At 62.5% G+C, this 17,840-nt stretch overlaps 1 protein-coding gene across 1 annotated transcript; it reads right to left on the reverse strand.

Annotated features, from left to right (window-relative positions):
• Positions 1-1,057: 1,057 nt before the first annotated feature.
• ANGPT4 (angiopoietin 4) lies at positions 1,058-16,631 on the reverse strand. Its single transcript, XM_014608807.3, has 9 exons — positions 15,918-16,631; positions 5,775-5,930; positions 5,185-5,306; positions 4,292-4,524; positions 3,668-3,783; positions 3,221-3,322; positions 2,860-3,026; positions 2,513-2,643; positions 1,058-2,287 (listed from the first exon to the last, which is right to left on the reverse strand). Exons 1-9 carry the CDS (start codon positions 16,215-16,217, stop codon positions 2,127-2,129), a joined length of 1,488 nt encoding a protein of 495 aa, XP_014464293.1. The 5' UTR covers positions 16,218-16,631; the 3' UTR covers positions 1,058-2,126.
• Between the last annotated feature and the right edge of the window lie 1,209 nt (positions 16,632-17,840).

Below are 17,840 nucleotides of genomic sequence, written 5' to 3' on the forward strand. Positions count from 1 at the left end.
GGCTGCTGTGGGATGCCAGGCAGTGTTCGCCCTGTTAGATGCACAGACGTGATTCACAAGACCAACCCAGAGATTTCAAATAGGGGCCCACCGCGTGAAACCCATCCTGTCGTGGGCTGGCCGAGTCCTTTGCCACAGAAAAAAACCCGCTCTGTATTATTTTTCACCTGGTCAAAAAAAAAATGAGTGCAAATGAAGAGCTGGCATTTTCGCAAGGGGGCTTGCAGTCTAAGGAGCGTCACAGCTGCTGGATTTCAGCCTGTTTCGGGCGGGTTTCTCTCTCAGGTGCTCACACAGCACTGGGGTGTTTGCACTGCAAATGCTACAGCGAGGGAAACATGCTTTACAGCCAGGGATTTCCATGCCAGCACTGAGCAAGCCTTCCTGGGAAGCTCCTGGCTTCTTGGGTTTGCAAGGCATGTTCAAGCAGCCCCATGCCTCCGGGTCCCGGGTGAAGGCAAGGCCAAGAGCACTGGAGCTGCTGCGCACGTCAGTCATGGGCTGGGGCTGCCCTGAGATGCTCCTGCCTTGCATGGGGCTGTCGTGGAGCAAGAGCAGCTGCTTCCAGGTGCATCCAGCCCAGCCCTGCAAGGCAGGGAGTGGAGCCCAGGACCAGTCTCTGGGATGCCCAGATTCCCAGATGGGCTGGGGGAAGGGGGGTATGCTAGCAAGGGCTTGGAGGAGAAATCACCCTCCAAGGAGACTTAAAAGCTGATGGGTAAGCCCCAGGGATGCCCAACATCCCTCGATGCACCACGGGGGACAAGCGCTGCCCGCATCCAAGGCGCAGGCAGGGCACAGAGCTGAGGGCATGCCCCAGTCCCAGGGGGGACAGGGGCTCTGACGGGGAAGGGGCAACACAAGGATATATGGCCTGAGCAACTGGGGTTTGGGCAGCTGAGCTGATGGAGCCTGTGTTTGCAGAAGTCCTCCTGCCATCGAGTTTGTATGGGCAGGAGCTGCACCAGTGCAGCCGTGACTGGTGCTCGGAGGCAAAGCTGTCACGGGGCGCAGGCCGCGGTGCCCGAAGAAGAGCGAGCCGGTGTCAGGAGCTGTGTGATGGTTACATTGCAGGCCTTTATATGGAGCTGATACACGCGTGGAGGCCAGCGCACCCTGCACCCAGGGCACGGCCCGCTCTGCAACGCACTGCCACAGCACACGCACGGAGCCGCTCGGACGCTGCTCCTCCTCCCCCTGCAGCGCTGCGTGACCCCGATCCGGCACGCTCCCCCGGGACACGGAGAGCCCCGAGCCCCGCTCGCATGGAGATCGCACGCAAGGGCTGCGTGGCCTTGGAGCAGCCCGGGGAAGGGAGCATAACCGAGCAGTGAGGGAGGTTTAAAGCCTCCCCCTTGCTCCCTCTCCCCACTGCACCCCACAAAATAAAAGGAGCCCCCAGGCCACTCGTCCCAGTTCAGACAGTGTCTGGTCCGTCCCTGCTGCTCCCCTCCTGCCTGGGACCCCGCCAGGCTCTCCGCAACCTTCCTCCCTGCCCTTGATCCCTCCAGCCTCCTCATCTCTGACCTTGACATCCAGCTTCGTCCTGCTCCGGCCCCCCAGGGCTCCCCCGTCTCTTGCAGACCGGGTCCCCTCCTTGCACCCCCTCTCACCATCACATCAATCCCACCGGCTTTCGGCCAACCTGCCAGCTCTCCTTTGCTCTCGGCGCCAGCTCCCACGTGCAGTCCGGCAGCAATGCCAGGCTCCCTTCAGGAGGGGGCACGGCTTGTGCATGTGCACATGGGTGTGCGTGTGCTTGTGCACACGTGTCTGCGGTGGCCAAGCACGTGGGCCGAACACCCTCGTCCACTGAGAACCCGCGAGAGGCCTGGCCACCCCTCCCGGCCGCGGGGCCTGGCTTCTCGGAGCTGGGGGCCGCGGGGTCGGGGGAGCCGGGGGCGAAACGGGGCTTTGTGGAGTTTGCTGGAACAAGCAGAGGGAAGCAGCAGCCAGGCTCCGGGCTAAGCCCTCCTGGCGGCTCCCCCACGGGGTACGATGGACCCTGCCCAGCGCCTTGTCCTTCTCCCTGGAGGCCCAGAGCTTCCTGTGCTGGGTCCCGGGAGCCCGCTCTCCACCGGGGCTCGCGGCCCAAGGTCCAGACCACGCGGGCCCGCCCGGGGGGCCTAGAAGGCAGCCGGTCGGATCAGCATGCGCGTGCCTTTGAGGGAGTAGCTGGGCCCTTGGAAGTGAGGCCACCGGATCCCGTTGAGCTTGCGGATGTTGTGCCGGGCAGGGTAGTAGACGCCGTTGAGGTTGGAGAGCCCGCAGGCGTCAAACCACCAGCCTGCAGGGAGGGCGCGGAGGCAGATTAGGGGCAGGAGGAGCTGCAGGGAGGGTGGCACGCGGCGCCTGGGAGGCTGCACGCCCCAGCTAGAGGCATGGGACCATTCTGCCTCCCAGCACCTGCCCCTGTCTCATCCTTCCCCCACCACGACTCCAGGTTTGCAATAACCCGCGTGCCCTCCTTCACCCTGCATCGTGCCAGCCCCAGAGCCTGCAGCCCTCTCACCTCCAGACAGCATCTGTGCGCACTTGCAGAGGCAGTTGTCGTTGTCTGCGTCGCGGGTGCTGAAGTTGGTGCCCTGCAGGGCCAGGCCGCTGGGCTGCCCCGCCGGGCCGCTGTAACCCCGCAGCGTCAGCCTGGGGAGGGAGAGCGGCGTGGGTGAGGCCGGAGCGTGGGCACAGGGAGCGGGGAAGATGGGGCTGCCCGTTAATCCCGTGGCAGCTCTGCTCCCCTGCAGCAATGCCCGCAAACCAGCCCCGTGACAGGGCCAGCTCTGCCGTGGCAAGGACACGGAGTTGAGCGGCTTCCACCCCCTAGCAGCCTGGCCCGTCTTTGCCGGGTGCCTGCCTCACCTGTACAGGTGCTGCTCGCTCGCCAGCTGGATCCTCCCGTAGCGGGCATAGGCCTGGTTGCCCTCCCAGTCCAGGAGCTCCACCCGCAGAGCGTAGGGCGCCTGGCTGGTCAGGAGGTGCACGGCTTCATTCCCCAGCCAGTGCTCCCCGCCCGGGTCCCCGAAGCCCTGCGAGAGAGGAGGGCAGTCAACACGGCTCCGCTCGGTCTCGCCCCCGGGGCGCGTATCCTCCCCTGCTGCCTCTCTACGGGCTCTCGGACGGCGCTGCCAGGACTTGGCCCCGTCAGCAGCGGTTCAGGGCTTTGTGCCCAGAGATCTGATGCCCCCTCCTCCGTGCCAGGGGAGCTGGAGGTGGCACAGACCTGTCTGTATTCCTTCCAGTTCCGCTGGAAATTCACGCTGCCGTTGGCCCGGAGCTGGATCACGGTCCAGCCGCCGCGCTCTGTCTCCATGTCACAGTACACCTGCAGAAGGAGAAGCAGATCCAGGGTGTGCATCCGGCCTGGGCCACGCACAGCCATGCTGTACGTGGGGGGACGCAGGCTAGAGCCCAGCGGGTTTGATCCCTGGCTCTGCCACACAGTGACCCTTGGTCAAGTCCCTTAACTTAAAATGCTTCTATAACTGATGATAACGTCGGGCTCCGGAGCTGGGCTGCTGTCCTAGGCAAAGCCTCAGCAGAGGCTGGGCACATGGAAGGGGATTTATTTTTGCCCAGGGTGGGGGAGGTTGTACCCTGCTCAGTGCCCACCTCGCCAGCCCAGTGCTTGCAACCCCCCGAGCCCGGCTCGCCGCCTGCAGGGACCGACCTTCTTGGGCTCCGACATGTTGGCGATGTGGAGCGTGTAGACCCCGCTGGCGCTGGCCCCGGAGCGGTGGATCTCCGCGCAGTCCTGGAACATGTCCTCCTCCTTCCGCAGGGGAGCTGGGGAGGGAAGGACCAGGCGGGGTGAGCGCGAGCGTCTGCGGGGAGCCCCGGCCCCCCGGAGCATGGAGAGAGATTGCTCTCCATGTGTCACGGCCTGCGCATGGGATGAGGAGCTGGGGAATTAGCAGCAATCCTGCTAATTACTCATCAGTGGACAGTAGGAAGGGTCTTGGCCTCCCCTTCCTGTAACAGGCTCCAGAGCCTGGCAATAGTAAAAGACCCCCAAGGACGGGGGTTGAGCCCCACACGGGTGGCTGGGAAGCGACAGCTTTAGCCAGGCAGAGATGCTCCCAAAGCAGAGCATTGCGTTTACACTGTGCTTTGCATGCACGTGGTGGAGCACAGCAAGAACCAGGCTTCGGCAGGGCTGGGACCAAACCCAGCGTCTGAAGAGATGGAGTCAGGGTGCCCATGAAATGCCAGGAGAATGGGGGGTGCACCCATGGCTTGGAGCCCCCAGCGGTGCGGGGCAGGGGGAGAGCGGGGCCGCGGCAGCAGGCCTCACCTCTGCCCTGCGAGACCCGCTGGACCAGGCTGCGCACGGACTCGAGGAGCTGCAGCTGCTGGCGCTGGAGCAGGCTGGTGTTGCTGCTGGCCGCGTGCAGGGACTTCTCCAGGTCCTCGATGGTGTTGCTCTGGCGGCTCACCAGGCGCTGCAGCCGCTCCTTCTCGGAGCGGATCCCCTCCAGCTCCGTCTGGTGCTTGGTCTCCATCTCCAGCACCCGGCCCTCCAGGATGCTGCAACGGGGGCAGGTGCTGGGTCAGGTGTCCCGGTGGAGCCGGCCACGCGGCACCAGGGATGGGGAACCCAAGAGCCACCAGGGCTTGCCCACAGCAGGGGTTTCAGCCTGCCGGGCAGTCTGGCATTGCAGCAGCGTTGCCTCTGCCCGCTGCTCGGACCCTGCAGCTGGACCCCTCCCCAGTGATCTTCGCATTGCTACGCTGGAGGGTACCATGCTGGAGGGTACCGAGCCTTTCAGGGTCTCTCATGGGGGCATCTGTGGCCATTGAGTGTCAGCCTGCCCTCCCTGCTAGGGACCCCAGATGCACCCCCAGCTCCATGCCAGGCAGGCAGCCCCAAAAGCAGTAACTTTTTTCTCTCTGGAGCCCCGGGGCTGGCTGGCGAGGGCTGGCCAGTCGTGGCTGGAGCGCTCCACACGTGGGTCAGTGCTGCACTGCCGTCATGCCGCAGTTTGGCAATGATGCCTCCCCTACCCTACGGTGACGTGCTCCAGCCCGCTGAGAGCAGCATTGTGCGGTGCTGCAGCACGGGGCAGGCAGCACGTGGCCCCGTCAGCCTCGCACCGAGGGCGCTCGTCTGTGATGCCCGGGGAAGCCGGGGCTCAGAGGGCACCGAGATCCGTGCCCGTGAACGTCTCAAAGGGCCACGGCCCCTACCTGTTCCTGCCCTGCAGCGCGTGGATCTCGTTGGTTTGCAGGAGCAGCTGCTTCTCCAGCTTGTTGGTGGACAGGGAGTTCTCCAGCAGCTGGATCTCGATGCGGGACGTCTGGTTCAGGACCTGTGCCAGGAGCAGAGGGGAAGCCTCATAACGAGGATCCTTTTACCCCTTCCCATCTGGGCTGCTCCAGGCTTTCTCAGCAGCCACGTGCCATCAGCAGGCACCCAGTTAGACCAGTAAAGGGCTCCCATCTCTGGAAAGCACGTCACGGTCCTTCTGTGTGAGCAAGCAACAGGATGGCCATGCAGGTGATGGAAGCTGGAGTCTTGCTGGACGGGCTCTGATCCCTGCCAGGCCCATATGAAACATGCGGTCTGTACTCCGGCTCCGTGGACCATGTCTTCAGGAGGGGAGATGGGGAAACTGAGGCAGGGAGTGACCCTTCCAAAGTCAGCGGGGGTAGGCAGGCCCCAAGCCTCCCTCCTGCCATGCTGAGCCTTACCGGCTAGGGGCCATGCCCTCCCAGACCAGACGTGCGTGGGGCTGTCCCATACGTCCCCCCACCACATGCACGGGCCCTGGTGGTACCTGAGCCTCCACGTCGGTGAGCTTTCGGGTCTGCTCGGCAGTCTGGCTCAGCAGCGAGGTGCCGATCTCCAGCATGGTGGCCGTCTGGTTCTGCACCACGTTCTGCTGCATCTGCACCATCTCCGACTTCACGCTCATCTGAATGTAGCTCTCCAGCTGGGGCGGAGAGGAACAGCCCGTGACCAACCCCTCCATGCTCAGCCACGGGGCATCCTCCGTGGGCAGCCTCCTTCCCGCACCCTCCCGTCTGCTGGTGCCAGGCCAGGCCGGGGGGTGTTCAGACCGCTGGCCCAGGGAGAAACGCCCCACGGGGCGCAGAAAGCCTTCTCGCCGTGGCATAATCTCCCCCCAGCCCTTTAGAGCTTGTCAGCAGGACAGCACGTCCTCTTCCCCCGTCTGGGCCTTGGAAAGACAAACCGCCGGGGCTCTTTGGCTCGGGGATTGCTAGAGACTCACCGTGTCCTTGGAGCACCCCGTGTCCCACCACGGGTCTGAGCTCGGGACCCCGGGGGCCTTGGGGATGTTTTGTGCCAATCGCTGGGTGGCCCTTGGGGGAGCCCTGCCCTGCCTCCCCGGGGTTCAGAGGGGCCCAGTCTCTGCAGCTCTGGGATATTTGCAAACCAGGAACAAATCTCATGACAGGATCCAAAAACTCAATGAACCGGACATTGGGACTGCTTCTGCATTCGCCTGCTGAGGCCCGGACCAAAGTCCGTGAGTCAGGGGGGAAACTAAGACCACCCCGAGTTCTCCTGGGAGTGCCAGACCCCTGCCTTCTGCCCCCCACGATGGCAATGGCGGGTCAAGCAGGCCCAGCTGGAGCGGGGACCTTTTTTTTCTAATGAAATAGGGCATTTGCCAAAGCCTGGGGTTTGGGAGGCTGGAGCCAGCCAGGAACGTGGCACGTTGCACGGGAAGGGGGAAAGCGAGGGGGGAGCGCTGCGTGGTCCAGCAGCTTCTCAACTCGAGGGCTTGTTTTTGGAAATGCTCAAATGTTTCATGTTAGACGGCGTCTAAACAAACCTCCTCTCCGCTCTCCTTGCAGAAGGCACGTTCTGTCTGAGCAAGAGCCGAGCCGAGCCGAGACCAGGCCAGAAGAGGCATCAATAAAAGTTTTAGAATATGTTCAAACCAACTCAAGCAGTTTGTTTGGGGTCAAGCAAGATGCTTTTCTGATGCAAAGTAAAATCCAGGACTTTTTTCAATGTTGCTAAAAACCCTGAAATTCCCAGTATTTCCCCCACGATCCAGCCGGCTGCTGGTCTCTCGCACCATCTCGGGACCCCGTCTCCTTGCCCGTTCCTGCCGGATCGCTGCTGCTGGCCAGCCGAAAGGGGAAATCTCGTGGTGTGTACATGCGCCCCGGGGGTAAGACCCAGGGTGGCAGAAGCCCGCTGCCTCCATTGCAACCAGCACGTGTTCAGGTGCCGCTCGCTGGTCTCCCTGTGCCTTGCCCGGAGAATGGTCCACGCGCATCAGGTGCCCTCCTCCTGCCCACTGGGATGGAGGCCAGGTGAGCTCAGCTTTCCTTAGCTTGCTCTTTCAAGACAGCAGACTCCCCCGGGGGAGCGGAGGCAGATGTTGCAAGCCAGATCCAGCCTCTGCACACCATTCATTAACTCTTAATTAGCAACGTCTTAAGACCATCCTCTGCTCCGGGAAGAGGTGTGTGCTTGCGTGTTCTTCCCCGACCGGCCTGCCACCAGTTGTGCCAGCTTTCATGGTATGAAGCGTTTTGCTTCCAGCCTTACAGCTTGCAGACGGGGCTCTACAGCAGCTGTGACCCTTGGTCCTTCCCCACCCCCAAAAGTGCCTTTCTCCAGGCCGTGGAGATCAGCTTGAAACACAGACACAGAAGGCCAATCTAGAGGCTGACGAGTCGTAAAATCCCAGGCGGTTTTGGAGGGTGGCTGCTCGGGGCTGCTCTTCCCCAGGTGCAAGCTGCGTTTTGGACAGAGGCAGCATCATCCGGGGGGTCAAGTACTGACAGGCGGCTGCGAAGAGTTGGGCTCCATCCTGGGTGTGCCGCTGACCTGGAACAAGTCATTCCCTCCTCAAAAAAACCAATCTGTGCCTCAGTTTCCCTTTCGTCTTGCATATTCAGAGCCTTCAACCACCACTGCTGGCAATGCACCACGTGGAAGATGTTCCCGGCCTGGAAGAGAAGCGCTTGCTGAGACGCTGGCCTTTGCAGACCCCGCGGGCTGAACTCCCGGCCCAGCCTGGGCTAGACGCAGCTTGTATTTATTTGTTCGTGATCCGGGGCGGGGGGGGGAGAGGTTGGTATATTTTACTTCGGCTTCACTGCCAGCACAGCTCCGAATGTTTTGTTTATCTCGGTCCCTCTCCTCCGCCCAGGCTCCGCGAGCCGAAGACAATTGTGCAGCTGGAACCGCGCAGTCCAGATCGGCGTGTTCCCGCCAGCATCCACCCCTTCCTTGCCAGCTTCATCTGAAAGGCTGGACATTCCCTGGAGCTACTTGAGGTGCTATTTTCTTCCCAGGACATTCTCCAAAGGTAGCTGGAGAGGACAGATGTCCCCCCAGCAAGGCCACATCCCGCTCTGTTGCATTTTGGAAACCCGTCTGGGTGGATTCAGTCTCCCCCGTTTAGCTAAACCCTGGTGAGGAGGAGTAGAAGCGTGGAAAGAAAAGCTTTATAGCCCAAAGGAGAGCAGGGGCCTTGGTCTGAGCTCTCTCCCAGCTTTGTGGCAGGTCCGCTTGACGATGTTACCGAATACACCTTGCTTCTGTCACGTGCCTGGGACCATCCCAGCTACAACATGACCCCGGCCGCAGCGCAGTGGCGGTGGAGGTAGAGATGGGGGCAGATCCCAGAGGGATGCCAGCTCTAGCTTCATGTCCTATGGCTGGTCCGTCTCACGGGAGGACACGGGGCGCCCAGTGCTGGCAGCCATCCATGCAAGGGCCCACAGGCAGCAAAACTCGCTCTCAAAGAGATCTGATTCTCCTTCAAACCATCTTCCACCACTTTGTCTGGGGGGATTATTCTGTGCATTGAGAGCTGGCCCAGACCATGCACACCGGCACCAGTGGCTGGAGCATCGGGCTCAGAGGGTAGTAGTCAATGGCTTGATGTCTAGTTGGCAGCCGGTACCAAGTGCACTGCCGCAGGGGTCGGTCCTGGGGCTGGTTTTGTTTAATATCTTCATCCATGACCTGGAAGAGGGGGGGAGCAGTAGTTACGCTGGAGGGTAGGATTCAAGAAGGCCAACACCATCCTGGGCTGCATTGGGAGGGGTGTTGCCAGCAGATCGAGGGCAGCGATTCTTCCCTCTATTCAGCACCGGTGAGGCCACATCTGGAGTGCTGTGTCCAGCTGTGGACCCCCCACTACAGAAAGGATGTGGACACATTAGAGAGAGTCCAGCGGAGGGCTATAGAAATGGTTTGGGGTTGGGGGACAGGACTGGTGAGGAGAGGCCGAGGGAACTGGGCTTAGTCTGGAGAAGAGAAGACCGAGGGGGATTGAATACCAGCCGTCACCTCCCTGCAGGGGGGCTGCAAAGAGAATGGAGCTGGGCTGTTCTCAGTGGGGGCAGACGGCAGGACAAGGAGCAATGGGCTCCAGCTGCAGCCAGGGAAGTTGAGGTTGGATATTAGGAAAATCTTTCTCACCAGGAGGGTGATGAAGCACTGGAGCAGGCTACCCAGAGAGGCGGTGGAGTCTCCATCCTCGGAGGTCTGTGCCTGCTTGGACGTGCTCAGGCCTGTCTGGCTGTCTCCATAAGCCCTGGCAGGTGAATGTGGAGTTTGTTCCCGGCTCTGGGGCTGGCAGCAGGCCCGGGAAGGGCGAGCGCAGAGGTCACACACTGAAGAGCTGACCTCCTGGCTCCCGCTCCCGCCTGGCTGCCAACAGCCCCGCGCATTCCTCCGCGCGCTGGCGAGGAAGCTCGTTCACATGGAGAGCGCTGCACGGCCCAGCCACCAACGCAGGGCAGCTCCGTCCGGACCCTGGGCCCCCTGCGCCGCGGTTCGCGGGACGGGGAGGACACAGGCTGCAACTCCAAAGCCCCCGTCGCTCCCTCTCCCTTCAGCTGCTGGGGAAAGGCGCCTCCCAGACACCCTTGACTCCTAGAAGGGATTTGAGGTGAAGTTTCCACTCCAGCAGATCTCAGGTGACCATTTCTGGGAGGAAGGCAGGGTAACTACGCACCTTTTTTATAAACCAACTAAATGAGAGAGAAGGCTCAAGCTTTTGTGAACCCAAATCACTCAATCAGATGCATTTCTGGGAGCTCAGCCATGCCACGCTCAGCCCTAGATCACTAACCCAGCGGGACGAAGAAATCCAAACTCTCCTTGCCCCTCGGTGACGAGCTCTCCTGACCCAGCTCCTTGCTGGCCCATAGCAGGGAGCCAACGGCCTGTGTTTGGTGGCCGGGAGGGACCGAGGATGGGAGCTGCCTTCTTCAGCCCTGACGCCGCTCTTGTAGGGCTGGCACGGCCGAGCTGAGCAGCGCTGCCATCGTGGCGTCCAAGGGAGATGCAAATGTGCATGTCATTAAAACCAGGGCAGCATCACACGGGGAGCAGGGAAGGGACAGGCGCCTCGTTAGCCACGGGGGACAGAGCACAGCCTTCCTCCCAGGCTGCTCAGCAGGCGCACCTCGTAGAGGCTCTGTGGGTGCAGCAACGGCATGGGCTTGTGGCTGCATTTGGAGGGACGAAGCTGGGATCAGCCTTGATAAACCGGCCCCTGGATGGTCATCGTAGCCACAGCCACTTCTTCCGCTCTGGGGCCCGGCATCAGGCTCCTCCGTGCTGCCTGGCTTCCTACCACGCTGGCCGGGGGAATGGCCCCTCTCACAAGCTTCCCAGGTCCTGCGGCTGGAGAGGTGTTGAGAGGGCTTTGCACGGGATTCGGCACATCTGCCCGGTCCCAGCTGGAACCAGGCGTGAAATCACGTGTGCAAACACCTCAGCCTGCATTGCTCCAAGCTCAGCAGCTGAGATCTGGGTGGGAGCCTGACTTCCCCAGACCTGTCCACCCTTTCCAGGGCAAGCGTCACCCAAAAGAGACCCATGGAAGTGGGGCCCAGGAGGTAACAAGCTCTGCTCTGGTGCCCGGCTTTTCTTGCGGGGGTGGAAAGAGGCAGGACCACAGCCCAGGACGGTTATTGCAGTGAGGGAGGATTGCAGTGCTTTGCACTACTTTTTGCACTTGTTTTTACATGATGAAATCCTGCTGGCAGCCCGGCGAGCTCTCTCCTCCACAGACAAGCAGACGTTGGGTTGAAATATCATCCCTGTGTGACCACTCCTTGCCGGAGTTTGGGACATGCCGGGGAGGGGTAAGAAGGGCCAGAGAGATTTGGGGTGAGAGAGGAGTCAAAGGGGCTTCACGTTTCTGCAGAGGTGAAGGGGTGCTGAGCGGCCGCATGCCCGGCACCCCATCTTGCATGCTGGCGGGGGGGAAGGCAAGGGGAGCCGGGTCTGGAAAACATTTCCCCAAGCACAGCTATTCCTGGAGCGTTTCCCTTTGACTACATCATTAATCTTGTTGCTTCACAGGGCAAGGACTTTTTTTTATTCCCCTTTTGGGTTTCTTGTTTTAAATAAACATCTCTCAGAGCCACGGGACTGTAACTGCGCGTGGAAAAGTTCGGCCTGGCTTCGGCCACCGCAGCTCTCGGGCCAAGAGATGACTTTGGATCCAGCCTGGGGGGAGAGACGGGTGCAGAGACTGGCTGAGTTCGCTTTGGGGGTCTGCTGTAGCCCCTGCTTCTGGGGACGCCTTCCCCGCAAAGGGAAACACCCCGAGGATTGAATCCTGCTCGGGCAGGTGGGCACTTCATGCCAGGAAGAGGAGCTAGGAAAGGTGGCAGGGGAGAGGGGGCCAACGTGGGCACCTGGCCTCAGAGCCACGGCACAGCCTCCATCCTCAGGGGTGCTTGCGGGCAGCAGGGAACGGTCTCAGGGCTTGCTCGTGGTCAGGCCTTCGCAGGTCTTTCTTGCAAAGCCCAGAGGATGGAAGGCAGTGGAGGAAACAAGCCTGGCCAGCAAGCCTCGGCCACGTCTGGGCTGACACCAGGACGTCTCTCCCTGTGCAGTGCCAGCCTCGGGGTGTGCACGGCGCTGTACCAACGGGCCCTGGCCAGGCACGCCTGTCCCAGCCTGGGGCAGCTGGCGGCCAGCGTGCAGGGGCCTCCAGAGTAAAGCCCGGCTGCTTGCACCCACGCTGCTCAGGCTTATCTCTGCACCGCACGACCCAGCAAGAGAGGGTGCGCACGCTGCTTCAAGGGGCATCACCTTATTCCGATTCTCTGGGAACAACGAGGCCTGAACAAAGTGGCCTTTATCCCCATGTCGTGCAGGGTGTTTGCACACTAGGATCCCCCCTGCTTGTGTCACTCCCACGCCCAGCCTCGGCGTCACCCCTCTCCCCGGCTCCAGGGGTGGATGCTGGCCATGCCAGCTCCCCGCTCCGGAGCCCTCCGGACAGCCGGGGCAGGCAAGGATCCAGCCAAGGGCCCTCTGCCCGGAGCAGCGCTGAGCTGGCAGGGAGCGTCCCTTCTGTTTACAGCGAGTCCCTGACCCCGGTGCCTCCCCCTGCCCACACTGTTGATTCAGGCCCCCGGTCCAAAGAAAACAGGCCCCTTTCTGCAGCTCCAGCTCAGCTGGGAAAGACAAAGCCCCTCTCCTGGCAGAGCCGGGCAGCGGTGCTGGAGGCTCAGCCTTGGAGCTGCCCTTGCTCGGCAAGCCCCAGCTCTCTGCTCCACAGCTGGAGCACGGTGGGCACCGAACGCCCTCGCCTCTGCCCAGGAGTGGGAATCCCGGCCCCTGCCTCCCCCTGCACACACGCGGTCCCCATCAGCCCTGGGCAGGGCGTGAGCGTGAAGTGGCTGTGCCGGGGACTTGGTGCGTGTGCAGAGCCGGCATTGCTCACACCCAAGCCCGACAGCTCCCCGGGCTCCCGAGAGAGCGCCGGCGCATGGAGAAGCTGACATCCAGCTGCTCCCAGCATTGCAGCAAAGGCTAGGAGGGAGATGTAGCAGCACCCAAATCCCTTCAAGCCTTTCCTTTGGGGACGTGCAGTGCACCCTGATGTGCCCTGCCACCTCCTATCGCCCCATGGGACTCCTGCCCTTGGGCTCCTCTTGCCGTCCATCCTCCACCAGCGCGGAGCAGCAAGTACGTGCTCCTGTGCCTGCCACCACTGAAACCCTGGCTCTGCACCCCAGTGAATACGAGGGCTTTCCCACCCCAGACAAGGAGCTGCTCCAAGGAGGTGCACGTGTGCGTGCATCATACACATGCACGCGTGTTTTCTGGTTCAGGCTTCAGGAGCAGATCCTGTGCCGTGGGCCCCTAGATCGCACCGCTCAGTCTCAGGCCTGGCTTAATCCATATAGCGACCAGCCCCAAGAGCTGCATCCTGTGCAGCAGGAGGCTTGTAGAGGAATCGCTCCCCCCCAGGACTGCTGGCACTCCCCAGCCCGGAGAGGCCTTCGGGGATGAAGGGACAGCCAGCTGTTTATTTAATGTGAAGGGAAAAAATGGAGAGTTGTTTTTTGGGGGGGAGGAAGACAACTGCTGGGGCTTGGGGCAGAGCCCAGGGCATGCAGCTTGGGGAGGGGATCTGTGGCTCAGTGCAGCCCGGTGGAGGGGGCAGCTCGTTGCTCTCAGACCCGTCTGGGCACTCGGGATAACTGCTCCAGCGCAGGGTCTCAGCATCCCCTGGACCAGCCGCCTCCTCCACGAGAGCCTGAGTCCTGCTTGCTGGTGCCATGCTACGCTCAGTATTTCCAGCCGTTCAGGGACTCGACCTCTGCCCCTGGAGCCTATCCGGGCCAGAGCTATTCCTGGGTCTGACGCAGGCAGCTGTCAGCAGATGTGGGGTCAAACGCCGTGCTGGAGCAGCCTCGCGGAGGAAGACGCTCTTCCTTGCCGGGCTGCTCCTTGCTGGCGGCCCCAAGAGGGGTCTGGGCTGCAGAGCTGGTGCTGCGGCCAGAGGCAGGCTGGTTTGGAGGAGATCTGGGCTGCCCCGTGTCGCCCACCAGCCTGGCACAGCTGGCCTGCGGAGCGGGGGCTGCAGGCTTCAGCTCGCCTGCTGCGCTCAGTCAAGCTGCTTCCAGCAAGATGGTCAAATGACCCCCTCGCACACGGCCCGTCCTTTGGGGCCTTCCCATGGTTCCTCTCCCAGGCCCCGTGGGAAAGACGAATCCCCCCTAACTCGCTGGGGAGGAATCACGGAGTGGCTCAGCCGTGGGCCGTGCCCCGCAGAAGCAAGTGCAATGCCCCTGGACTGGGTGCAGTGGGGCTAGGCCCACCCAGCCGGAGCGAGAGGGTCACCCACGCGCTGCTGCGCTGGGGCCGTGGAGCCGCGCTGCTCCGAGCTGCATCTCCCCCAGGAGCTCAGGCAGCAGCTCCTTGCAATCTGCTGCTGGACTTGCATGTCATTGCCTGCTGTCGGGACCAGAGCTAGGACTCTGCCTCCCGGCCGGAGGTCAAGATTACTGCCAGCATCCCGTAGACATTTGCTATCTCCATCGGGCACATTGCTGTCCTGGTCCCCAACCCTGCTGGTCGCATGAGGTCTGGAAGCCTGGCCCACAGAGTCCATCCCCAGCCAAGGCTTGTCAGACCCCCTCCTAGCCCTTCCAGGGAGCCAGGACCGGCCGCAATGGGGGCTCTGCTGACTGCCTGGCTCCGCTGCTAGGGTCAGGAGAGCTCCCGTTGCCCAGCTGCTTGGGAGAGGGCATGGAGCAGGCAAGGCATTCGGGCCTTGGCCCAGCCCCAGGCAACAGCCCCTTGGCAAGCAGACCTCAGGATTGTGTTTCTGTTACTGCGAATACAGCTCCTCCAGCCCCAGGGGCCAGGAGACCTTCTCCGGAGTATCGCCGCAAGCAATGGGCAGCATGTTCCCTACGGGAACAGCTCGCCCGTGACATCCCAGGGTCGGATGAGATTGGCAGGAGCTCGAGCGGGAAGAAGGGCTGAGCTGAGTGCCAGGTCCGGAGGGATGGTAGGTCCCAGTCGGTCTCCCTTGCTCACCATGGCAGCTCTCCTCCGGGCTTGGCTTGTGTGCTGCCCTGACACCCACGGGGCAGCCCCCTTGCTGCCCCCAGGAAGCAAAATACATTGCAAAGAGATGCTTTGACCATGCAGCAGCCAGGCCCTGGCAGTGCCCATGCTCAGGACCCTGATCTCAGCTAAGACCCCTCCCCACTGAAGCGTGGAGCCAGGGAAGGTGTCCAAGCTGCTGTGCATGGTACCTAGCCCTTGCCCGTGGGCACCCCTGGGACACACGTGGCTCTGCCTGGAGCACGGGGGGTCATGTTGCCCTCGGACATGCCCACACTCTCTCATCTCTCCCCTGCACGGAGGGGAGCACGGCAGCAGGACCAGGGCCACCGATGCCTCCTGCCTCTCGCTGCAGACACCACACAGTTAACTCTGCACGCACCTTACCCCTCTCACCTCATGTTCACACCAGAGCTCAGCAACCGGGTGCCCCCGGAGCACACTCTGTGCAAAGACCCCCGCGCTAAGGCTTGCACACGGAGCCTCCCTCCCAGTCCCATCGCACAGGATGACAACTGCATCACGGCTCCTCTCTGCCGGGGGTCGGGGGTGGAAACACGTCCTTCTGCCAGGATCTGACCCCACTCAAAGCACCGCAGGCTCTGGAGCTGCCTTAGCACGCGGCCCAGCCAAGGTCCTGAGCTGTCAGCGGTCACTCCTCTACCATGCTCGGGGCAGGGGGGAGAGGTATGGTGCAAAGCTTCATCACTTAAGGGATTTGGGGACCTAATTGCCATCGATTAGAGTTGGAAGCTGGCCTCCACAGGTCTGCTTTGCATCCTCTGTGGATGCCCTAAGGCCCCTCTGGATCCTGTCCACCCCGCGGACACCAGCACCTCCCGTCTGTTACAGAGGTGGCCAGACAAGCCCCGGAGGCACGGATGGAGAGCGGGCTGGGAGCCCTCCTGGTCATTACTGCAACGCCCCCTCCTTTCCCAGCTCAGAGGACGGGTTGGGGTAGAAAATGCCTCAGACATCAGAGCCAAATCAGTGCTGGAAGGCCCGTTGCTCTCCACCCCTCCATCTGCACCCCCCCAGCCATCGCCATCCCATCCGGGTGCTTTCCCTGGTGCTTTCCCCCATGCCCCCCCCTCACCTTCAGCAGCCACTGGGTGTTGTTCTCCAGGACCCGCTCCAGCTGCTGCACGCGCTGCACGGGCCAGTCGCTGGCGGGCGCATCCCTCTGCAGCGTGTTGGGGCTGACAGGTGCCTCGGGGGGCTGGCAGGGCGGGGGCTCGGCCTCGGGCAGCACGAAGGTGTAGCTGCACTGCCCGTGCTGCACCCGGTGGGCTCGGCGCCGGCCGGTGCCATCCGTTGTCCTCCGCTGGGCGCCCTCCGCCCACAGAGCCGCCGTCACGCAGGCCAAGGCCACGAGCTGCAGCCGGACACCCCGCATGGTGCAGCCTCCCGTCCGGTCCCGCGGCCCCCGGCCCGCACAGGCAGCTCGTGCGCAGAACAAGCCCTGGGGCTCTTTACAGCCCGTCTGAAGAGCGGGGTCCAGGCATTTCCTCTCCCTTGCCTTTCCTCTGAGCAGCCTCCAGCCTCCCAGGCCTTTTATCGTGCGCCTGGCTGGAGCGGCAGCCCCGGCCCCTCTTGCGCAGGCAGGGGGAGAAAAAAAAAGCGCTGTCTAAAAACAATACTTGTGTCTTTTTTCCTCTCCTTCCTTAGCCCGCTGTGGGCAGCTCAAGTTTCACATGCCGTCTTAAATGCGAGCACATGCACGCGGGAGTCTGTCCCTCCCCGAGCTACGCCGCGGTCCCTCCGAGCTGCCTCTCCCTGCCTGCTCCTCCGTGTCTCTGCAGAGCAAACCCAGCAAGCCACGGAGCCAGGACAGACCCCCTCAGCCCCTTCCCCGCCGCCCCCGCACCGCAACATTTCCCAGCACCTCGCTCCCTGATCAGCACCAGCTGCGACCCTCCGGAGCGATATCGGCTTGCACACACAGCTCCTTCCCTATCCTGTGTCTATTTAAGATCTCAGAGGAGGCCTGCGTTTAATCTCCACCGTAGCCAGCCAAACACTCGGGGGCTAGCTCCCCAGTGCGCAGAGGACTGTGGAGTCCATGGGGGCCAGACGAAAGCAATGCAGCCCTCTTCACAGCCTGCCAAACCTCCAAGGTGGACCAGTGGGAAAGGGGAGCGCTGCCCTGGAGCTGGAGCATCGTCCCCGAGTCTGCTGTGGTCCAGGCCCCGTGCTTATTCTGCTCGTGGGGGTGCTTTCCGGGCTCTCGTGGGCTGCATTTGCCATGCCCAGCGTCCCCCTAACGCCGGCCCCATGCCCCCCGGGCTGCCCCTGGTCTCGGTGGCTCCACGCTACTCCAGGGCAGAGTCCCCAGAGCCCCGGGGCTGAGGCTGTGTCAACACGAGGAAGTCCCACAGGTGGGTGGCATTCGGGCTGGGCACAGCGGCTGGCAAAGCACCCGCTGCATTAGCTCAGGGGGCTGCCGGTGACTACGAAGCCTCGTGGCACGTTTTGGCCCGTGCGTGGTGAGATAGCAGCTCTGCTCTGTGGGAGCACAGGGCTCGTTTCCCTTGCCCCGGCTGCCAATGCGAGGGGGGCAGAGAGCCCTTTGCACAGCACCGGGGGTGCCTGGCCTGGTCACGGGGCCCCTTGGCTGCCACAAGGGTCCCGGCCTCACTGCTCCCACCCACTCTCCCCAGGCAACCATCTCTGCCTCGGTTCCCCTGCCCGTCGTGCTGCAAGGCTTGGAGGCCTCCCCGCGGGAAGCATCCCAAAGCAACACCCCAGCTCCCGCACTGCCAATAAACCCCTCTCCAGCCGGAGCTGCGAGCAAGAGGCTTCAGCCGTAGAGCTGGAAAAATCCAGCTTGGCTCTGCTTCTGCTCCCCCCAGGCTGGATGTGCTCGGTAATTGGGACATTGCATTAATTGGATTATTCGACTTGGCAATTGCTGGGATGCCTGACGCCTGAGTTGCACGCAGGAGCTGCGCTCTGGCCGTCGTGCAGGCCGCGGCAGAGATTAAATCCTGCCGAATGTGTTGGCTATTCCCGGGAGAAG

The sequence above is a fragment of the Alligator mississippiensis genome, chromosome 9 (assembly GCF_030867095.1).
Source record: "Alligator mississippiensis isolate rAllMis1 chromosome 9, rAllMis1, whole genome shotgun sequence".
NCBI lineage: Eukaryota > Metazoa > Chordata > Crocodylia > Alligatoridae > Alligator > Alligator mississippiensis.